This window comes from Pundamilia nyererei, unplaced genomic scaffold (assembly GCF_000239375.1).
Source record: "Pundamilia nyererei isolate P.nyererei 1_Seehausen unplaced genomic scaffold, PunNye1.0 scaffold00007, whole genome shotgun sequence".
NCBI classification, from domain to species: Eukaryota; Metazoa; Chordata; class Actinopteri; order Cichliformes; family Cichlidae; genus Pundamilia; species Pundamilia nyererei.
This window is the reverse complement of record NW_005187408.1, coordinates 4554943-4564771: the sequence shown is the minus strand read 5'-3', so window position 1 is coordinate 4564771 and position 9829 is coordinate 4554943. Positions and strand designations below refer to the sequence as shown.

The following is a 9829-nucleotide window of genomic DNA, read 5'->3' as shown; positions in this document are numbered from 1 at the left end:
TGTACCTCTGGTGCAAATTACTGACCTCTGTCATCATTTTAAGTGGGGGAACTTGCACAATCGGTGGCTGACTAAATACTTTTTTGCCCCACTGTATAAGCATCATTACCTGTACACATACGATCCTTCTTCACCTCCCACCTGAGTCTTAAGCATATCATGTGATCTTTTTCAAAGCATTTTTTATAGCAGGTACGTACTAAAATACATTTCCTCATAACGTCCTTCTATAACAGTTTCTATGCACAACTCCTTTAATGATGCTAAAAATTGGGTCATTATCCTGTGAATATACTGAGATGAACAAAATGAAACCCCTAACCACCCACCAAAGCCTGTCCCCCCCGCCGCGTAAACCATTTTGTGAAAAATCCTCAATCAGTCAACAGACAGTGGAAAAAAAAAATCCTCCTCTGCGCTTCAATTCCTCCCCAAGGACTGAGATGACAATGGAATTTTTTCTAGCTGTGGCTGCTTTGATAAAACTCCATCATTTCAGCGCTAATTTTGATGAGGGATGGTGTCGAGAGATGAAAGCGTTGCTTTTTGGAGCAGATTGATAGAGTGTCTCTGATGTACGTGTGTGTGTGTGTGTGTCCCAGCTTTGTGGAAATATGAGGGCCTTTGCGTGCAAAATATGGTCTATTCTGCATGTGCAAATCACATATTCTGTTATGAGAAAGCTGAGTAAACAACCTTTGGATAACAGATGTGTCAAAGGGTGCATGCATGAGAGTAAATATGAGTGTCCATGCTTTTATACTTACTGATAATCAATATTTTCCCGCTTTAAGCGTGCGTGTAAACCTTGCGTGTCGTTACGTTTCACGTGGACATCCACTGTGGCATTGTGACAGATTAGAGAAGCACTGTTGGGCTGCCAGAAATCCACCTAATGGAACACAGTGAACATATTAGGGTTACAGTGACAGAAACACCCAGCAGTAATGTAAAAGTTCTTACACTGTGAAAGTGTTCTTGGGCAAAAGCAGCCTCACTGAAACGGCAGTTTTATCTTAAAAAGTATCAAATTTAATTCATGAAATTTTCCTGCTTATCGATAGAAACTTTCCCATGAAAGGTGCCAGGAGTGCTAAAGAGTGAACAAACTCTGTTAGCTGACCGGTCGCTATAGTTGAGCGTACTGTATGCCAGCTATCACGGTTATTATCACCCAACTTTAATGGGATTAATTTAATTTCTTTGATAAAAACAAACATTTTTTAGTTTGTGTGTGTGTTATGCCGTCTACCCAAAGAGACTCACTAGAAACTGGACTTGCACTTACACAGCAGAGCTTTAGGATTTTTAAGACCAATACCAGTGCTGATATTTGGTGATTAAAAGGTCGAATATGTCAGGGGTTATACTCATAACATAAACAGATTTTCCTGACATTTGTTGTGTGTAAATATTTATGAGTCCTTACTGAGATACTATGACAATGCAATTTTAAAATAATCTTGTTCTATTTTCCCAACTACTCGTGGATTACTCATTTATGCTCAGGACGATCAGCTAGTTGTTGTGTTTGTGGTGTTCCAAACACGTGCTGGACAAACTAATCAATCAATATATTGGACCGCATTCAGGCTTCATAATATTGTGCTCTTCTAACCTAACTAATCATTCAAAGCACTTTACTACAAACCATATTCACTCATTCATACTTTATTCTACACCTTTAAACACTTTCTATCAAATGCAAGCACGCACACAGTTTTATTAAGACCCAAACAGGGGACCATTCCTACTTCCGTGTTCAAGCAAATTTGGGGAATGATTCAATGGAGCAAAAACCGATGCACAATCCAGAGTAAATAAACCTCACTTGGCTTTCTCCTCTACTATATGACCTCAAATATCTTTGATAACAAGGTCTTTCAGTACTTATCACGATGTGATAGCCAGAGTCCTAACAGCCAGATATCCTTGCCAACCAAATAAACAAATAATAAACCACATAGTAACTATAGCAGTAAAACTGTGGAAAAAAGCGGAGAAGACGAGAATTTAAAAGGATTTAAAACAAACAGGAAGCAACTGATCTACCAGTAAAAGCACTGTAGTCACTGTAAAGAGATTGCTGTTTCTATGTTTGTAGATGTGTACGCCCTCAGCTGGCTTTCATTTTCTGCATGGCGGCAAAACATGCACATGCTTGTTAATGTGTCAATTGGTTTAATGCTTTACAGAATGCATACCAGAATAATTTAACTACGTTTAGAGCCAGAAGGGTCAAATACCCTCAGCTGGAATGCATGGTGCCCCTGAGTGCGAACCCCTCTCTATTCCTGCACTTTTATGGTGTTTCCAAATGGTTAAGTACCCCAAATGTTTCAGCACCGCTCGTCTTTTAGCAAAACAAATCCAAAACACATATGCCAGAAGGCACTCAAATGTCCCTGATCAGATAATACAATTCCTTAAGTTAACATTTTATAGCTGTATTTATGTGCCTCAAAGAGGCATTCTTCGTCTGCCTTATAAATCTTTTATCTCTTGATTGTTTATTTGCAGCGTAGCTATAAATTGGATTTGTTTTGTTTTGGTTGATGTAGGACAGACACGGGCAGAACAAGAAAGAAAAAGTTACGGTTCAATAAAAATGGAGCTGGCTCCCCTTAGGCCAGATGAGGTGAAATCAAGTAAATGAAATCAAGTTGGCCAAGGTAGATTTAATATAAGAATGCCAACAATGCTAACGGGGCTGTCTAAGCTGAATTAGACAAGCTATAGCATCTTAAATGCATTAAATCTGTTTGGAGGTCAGTCATACCTGGAGCAATCAATATTTATTCTGAAAACCTGTAAGGCCCACATGGATTGTGACAGTTTTATCCTCAAATTCAGCAACAGCCTGTTAACAAAGACTGTCTCTCCTGCTGTGGAAAAGAGATTTTCCACTTATGATGATGTCATCTATAGGAAAACGCTGAAAGTTCTCTACAAACATATAAAATGATTTCAATATGACAGGAATATCAGTTTCATATTAGCCTGTGGATGTCTCAAACAAATCTAACATGAGCCCCAAAAGAAACCGAAGCTAATTCTTTTTTGTAGCTCCCATCAAGGCCCTGAATGTTTCTGTTTATCTCAGTTTAGTCTCGGCTGTTACAGCTGGAACTGTTAGCGGTTTACTCTATCCGCTGTTTGAAAGGAAAGCTATCAGTAACCACGTAAAGCCCGTGTTTTCATGCAAAGCTATCATAAGTGTAATACCCATTTCCATCTCCTCAGCTCTAAAGGGTTTCCGGCTTTTTCTTATGTACAAATAAACTAAATGTTCTCGAGCTTTAAATAGTTGGTCAGAGGAAAAAAGCAAGATGAGAGTATTAACTTTAAGAGCTTGTTCTTGACTTTTTTTTCTATATATGTTTGTTTTGTTTTTTTAACATTTTAGGGAGGAAAGAAATCCTTAGTTGAAGACACTGCCGAGCTTTTTCCAAAATGAGGAGCCCAGGTAAAAGGAGATCTCTAAAAAATGATGCTATTTTGTCTGTGATGCGTCCGATTTTTGACTCACCTGCACCCTGAAGTGTATTCGACCTCATGCCTACCCTGAAAATGAAAAGTTTGACTTGACACTGGAGGCATGGCAGTGTGAACAAGCTACTGAAAACACATGTCCACAGCTGTCCAAACAGTGGCTGCTGCTGCTTTGGTTGGGTGGCCTTGAAGCACCCTGTCCACTGCCCATTCATACAGAAAACTGAGGCCCGACCAGGAGCCTGGCTCTCTCTTAGTGTCGCTCCCTACAAATCAAAAAGCATTTACTAAGTACTTCTCTGGTTTTTTTTGTCTCTCTTCAATCCTTTTTCTGTTTTGGGCCGTACTGGCCTGGCGTTCCTGGACCACTTGCGGTGAATGGTATATCAAAGAAAGCTAAAACTGACCACACTGTCTGAAAACCAGGATTTTAGAACCACCAAGGCTCAATTTTTTTAAATGAACTCTACAGTTATTATTTCTACAAGCAGACTTTCAAGGTAATTATTCTGTAATAGCAAACCTGTCAAACAAAATAACCCTCAGATTGTACATCTATGAATATATGAACATAATTAGCCATGGGAAAAAGGTGCACCCAGTCTCCCGTTTTTAGTCTTAAATTTAAGTGTATTTTTGACCTTTTGAGAGCTGTTAGAAGGGACAAAGTGTTATTATTCCTTCCCAACTCCACATTTGCCACCTTTGACTCTGTTAGAGATCCTGGACCTTGATGCAGTTGATCCACTGTCTGAAACAAGCTCCCTGCCTTCTCGCTGTAAACGAACTTTCTTCTAATCTCTCACCAACTGTGCCCGAGGATGGCCGTATTAACGACACCCACTCTCACTGACATCAGCGAGAGACAGAAGAGAAAACTGGTTAAACTGAGCATTTGGCTCACATATTACTTACAAATACTTTGACCTCATTATTTGAAACCATATTTAATATGAAGCTCCACCATTCTAACAAGCCATATGCCATATATTCCAGAAAATAAGGAAAAGGATAATAGATCCGCTTTGTGTTCCTGCTCACAGAGGATGACTGGATCACTGGATTTCTCTTTGTAAGTCTTAATCTTACAAAATAGAGAGTCCTGATATGAATTATGAATTTGCAAACAATTTAGCTTTGCATTAGCAAACTAAAACAATGTATAATGAAGGCCATGCTGTTGGCTGGGGTAATTACTTCCAAATGAATATGGGAAAAGAAGCAAGGGCTGTTGTGTCCTGCGGGGGTTCCCCTCTGTAATTTCAGTATCTTTGAAACACATGTTCATTTAGTTCTTAAGTTGTGAGACATCCAGGCGTTTGACCCAATATGACAAACTCCTTTGTATTTCATCCAATTTTCTTTTGGTGTTTCATATTAAAAATGATTGCCGAGTGTCTCGCTGACAGTATCTCAGTCTCTCAGATTGCAAATGTGTCCTGACTGTGACAGATGAACACACTCGATTGCTTTCTGCCTCATTGAAAGTGTCACATCGCCTTGTCGGCCCACCATCCCACCGGCATCGGGGCTAACTGCTTGTCTGTGGCCGATGTTCAGCTGTCAGACATTCATGTGGGCTGAATAATAACAGATATTAAACTTTTAACATGCTAAAAGTATCACATCACATAAATATATAGCACCTAGGAATGGATATAAAAGGTGTACATGAAACAAAATAAAGTGCCAACCTTCATGTGTCCGAGAATTTCTCTTAGGGTCCGGACCTCCTCATCATTACTTGGCGTGATCTTGAAGACCTGATCACTGTGAAGAGAAAAGCTTTTGTAAGCACTTTTTTTTAAGTATCCTAAAGTTTTTTTTATGGCTCTGTAACAGGTCTTTGATCCATTTTTTTCGTTTTGGAAAAAACACATCATTTAAAAAACATCTGGGCCATTGTGTCAGGTAATGAAACTGGCTTTTGTGCCAATAGAAGAGGACACTTCTTAAAGCAGCATAGATTGTAGATGGGGGGAAATGGGTGGGTCCTTTTTCAGTATAGATGACAAGGATCAGACCCCAGCCAAACAATCTGTCTGAGGTGTCATTAAAGGATTATATTTCATCGTTTCCAGCTCTGCAGGTTGCACCTGGAACGAGTCCCTGGCAGCTCTCATACAGTAGCAGCGGCAGCTGCTTCACATTTTCATACTGCAAATCAGTACATCTTGTAAATATGGACTGATGTCATGTATTTACCATTTAAGCATAGTATAATGATCTTTTGTTTCTAAATTAGAAGTAGCAATTAGTTTAATGCATTTGCCTACTTTTAAAAATATAGTTAAACCCTTTTTCCAGTTGTGTAATTTTAGATAAATCCACACAGATAAAACTACAGATAGATATTTAACAATGAGATTTATCTTACTAGAATTAATGGACTCAATGAGATTTAAAGCAAAACCTGAGTGAACTTAAGAAACAAGAATACATTTGACTGCAAAAAAGTTAAAAATTACACCACCGAGACAGCAATCATTACACCCCCATACAATTCTTGACATGTTCACAGATAATGGAATAAAAAACTGTAACCCCGCGAACCCTGTGAGTGCTCCTAATCCAGTCTGCAAACCACGTTTTTATGCCTGGCAGCAAAACAAAGGCTCTCTTTTTCCTCAATGTGAATCTTACATCATGTTGCTATTAAATCTGCAGATCTTAGCGTCTTCACTTTACCTTACAGTTAACATGCCGGCAGTATTTTCATTACATTCTCTTTACGATAGGCTTTATTTTATCTGCAGAGAAACCTGTCTGTTTGCCTGGTTTTCCCACTTTTCCACCTTCTCTTTGAGCATCTTCGTCTTTCACTTCTTTCAAAAGTCTTTTAATGGTTTGTCACACAGGAAGTTGGGCCCCCCCCCTAAACAAAGGTGGCAGTAGGCCATTCTAAAGGTCTGAGCAACAAAGGCGTCTGGGTGTCCCACATGAGTGACTGCCCCATTTCACGCTGCTAAAAAAAAAAAGAAACCCAGCCTGTTTCCACGAAAAGAGCAATGACAGAAGACATACTGAAACACAGTTCCTGAAACATCAGAGTAACATGCGTTTAGAAGAAGGTTCACAGGACTTTGGTACAGTAATATAAGCATGGCGTAAACAAAGACAGCCTTTAGCATCCCAATGCTTTTTAGGCCAAATCATTCCTTCATGTTTTAATGATTCTCAAAGCTGACAGCCTGTTTTTGTTACAAAGCTGGACTGGCAAAGACATTTTGCTTTGTTTCTACCAGCTACGGGGCTAAAGCTGTCCTTAAGTTGTCAGTCTGTTGATTCTCACAGCAGAACCCTTTCTGGGATGGAAGCAATTTGTTTTTAAGACGCTCAGGCCCTTAAACCGAAAAGCTCTCAGTAGTATTTTATATTTAAACAAACTACTCTGAGCCTTCCTCCATTTGGAGAATCCAAATTTCAGTGTCTGATAATGCTCTGTTGATGAATTACATGATATTAAATGAAAAGTTTGGAAGAGGAGGCTTCCAGTTGTGATAACCTCCCTTTTCTATATGATACCAAAACATAAACCCTAGAGGAAATATCTCGTTGTCCAGGTGCCCCCCAAATTTTTAATCTGGGGTCAAACAGTGATTTTAGTAATTTAGGCGATGGGGTGCTTTGCCTGCATTCAGTCACATGAACCTGCAGACAGACTGATAAACCAAGACCTTTGATTTAAAAAAAAAAAACCCACTGCATAGCATTAGTACTAGAAAAACATTGCGCTGGAAGCCAGTGCAGCTTCAAGAATCCCCACTGTCATCTGTGCTGTATTTTGAGTAATCTGGACACAACAGACACGGTCTTATACAAATGCCATCAGTCAACAAGAACACTCTGGGAAAAATTTAGAGCAAACTTAAACATGGTATTATGTCTCAAACGGGAAACATGGATTGTGGAGATGGCGAGCACAAAGGCTGTCTTTGTTCAGTCTCTCATAAGATAAATGGTAGTGTCTGCAGACGACTTGTCAAAGTGCGCCTTTCCTTCACTCTAAACACTTCTGTCTCCCTCTCAGTGTTTACGTGAATGGGAATCCCAGTAGCCTCAGAAATGAATGGGGGGGCATTTCACTCACCCTGCGTAGCGGTTGTTGTAGAGATAGCCGAGGACGGGACACAGCACGTTATTGCAGATTATCACCCAAGTCAGTAAAACCGATGCGCGAAATGCTCCCATGTGGTCCGGTGACATTTCTGATCAAAGACGGAGACACTCTGAAGGATGCAAATAAACTAAAACAAAAATGGAAAGTTGATGATTCTCGGTTCAGCCCACCACCATCAGCAACAGCAGCAGCAGTTTGGCAAAGTCGCGTATTGGCGTGCACTCTCGTTCAGTTCTTCCACTGACGAAAAAGGTGCAAAAAGTCAGTCCACTGACACGAGAGACACTTTATCAACTCTTTGAAGCTCTGGAGGGAATTGCAGGGTAGCAGCTCTTTTTAAAATGAGGAGGACCTGAATCGCGTGGCTCCGGTGTGGGCGAAGCCGGTAACTGGATCCCTCTCCGGTGCGTAATGTGCTCTGAGAGGATAATGAGCTTTAATGCCAGCCGTTAACCCGCGTCGGCCTCAGGTTATTTTTTTAAGGAGATTTATATATGTTTTAATTTTTAAGTGATGCATAAAGTTCTGATTGAATTCACCTCTAAACTTTAAGAGAAATTTTCTTCCAGTGTGTTCAGCTCAGGTGCTTTTTTGGTGCCGATTAAACATCCTACTGCCGTCTTCTTCATCCGCATACAAACAATACACATGCTCTTCTCACAAGTAATTTTCATCAGCGCTCTGATCTTTTTTATACTATTAATTGTATCCCCTGTAGTGAGAATCCTGTTACAGTACCACAGTGTGCACCTTTAGGTGGAGCTTGGTATGAAAAAGAGGAGTCTGAGCCAGGAGAAGAACAAGAAAATGCTGAATCCGGAAAACAACATGAGAGGACTCTCATTCAGACCCGAGGAACCTTCTGAGATCCTAAACCTTCTGCTTTCCTGTTTACTTACATCTCTGTACTCTGAGGCCAGTGTCATAATAACCAGCTAGCATTTCTGTCAGTGCCTTGGCCTGACTCCACCATGGAGGAATTCCTCTGATGACTCTCCTTGTTCTAGGCTTTTTTCGTGCCTCCCTTTGATCCACTACCTATCACCCAGCACGGTGATTAAATGTCTAAGTCAACCGCCAGCCTTTTCCTTTTGTGATTGCATGGCAGCAGCACATTTTTCACATACTTTTTTTCCAGTGTCAACAGCGCGCCACCTGTTCTACACCAATTACTCTACAACAGTCTCCATAACACACCCTTCTCTTTTTCACCCCCCCCCCCCCACCTCACAGATTTGGCTACACACACACACACACACACACACACACACACACACACACACACACAGAGGAATAAAGTGTGCACTCACTTTAGGCAGTGAAGATATAAATGAATAACATGAAAACTAAGACCTTAAAATGGGATCGTTTTAGTTGTACCATTCAGATAAAGGTATTTTCAGGAGTCAAGAGCTCAGATTTGGCTTGTTACAAACTCTAGGTTGATAATTACTGTTTTAAAGGCTCTTTGCTGTGCCTAAATTTATATAATAACATCAATATATACATTACTATGCAGACGTCTTGAGCCACCGTGAATAGATGGATTTTAGTTCTGCCAATTTTTCTTTTGTCCAGTTTCCTCAAATTTTTAAGGAGACACTGCACACCATGCTGGGATATGCTGATTTTTTAAGCTAATAGCGCTTTGAGAGTCACCTTGTTGGCATATAAATAGCATTTTATGTCTGTCAAACTGTGTTAAACTTCTCAGTGATTCAACTAAAAAATGGGAACAAATTATGTGTTTTTGGAGAGGTAACAGAGTGCCGAATGATGTCATTTAAAATAGGTTCTTTGCTAAGTTGTGTCCTATGTGTAGACACAACACTGGTTTATCCCTTGAGTTAGGTGCCTTTTTATGCTTGAATGATTCAGAGGTTAGCACTAAAGTGAAGAAAAAGCTTTCCTCTGAAAATGATCAGGTACAAGGACTGGACTGAAAAATGAGTAACAAAAAAAGACTTTCAGAAACCCCAACGAACTGCTGCTCAAGGTCACTTTAAAACATTACAAAGAGCCTGGATGCTTGGAGAGAGAAAAAATAGGGGTGCCTCAAGACAATTGCACAAAGCTGTTAACTTTGTATCCTGCCACGATCACTCAAAAATCAGTCCTAGGATACTCATTATAAAGGTGTTGACTTTAGCTATTATTGAGATAGTGCCTGTTTTTATCCACAGACTCGTGCACATCTATTTTGAAACCTCTACCATG

The 9829-nt window shown here is 40.0% G+C and overlaps 1 protein-coding gene across 1 annotated transcript in view; it reads right to left on the bottom strand.

Moving 5' to 3' along the window:
- Window positions 1–7691, bottom strand: part of cpa6 (carboxypeptidase A6) — a 22775-nt gene extending 15084 nt beyond the window's left edge. Inside the window, exons 1-3 of the mRNA XM_005722590.1 lie at window positions 7583–7691; window positions 5187–5262; window positions 768–892 (exon numbers count right to left, since the gene is read on the bottom strand). Coding sequence (XP_005722647.1) covers window positions 768–892; window positions 5187–5262; window positions 7583–7683 — 302 coding nt within the window. The 5' untranslated portion in view covers window positions 7684–7691. The remainder of the gene's footprint in view (window positions 1–767; window positions 893–5186; window positions 5263–7582) is intronic.
- Between the last annotated feature and the right edge of the window lie 2138 nt (window positions 7692–9829).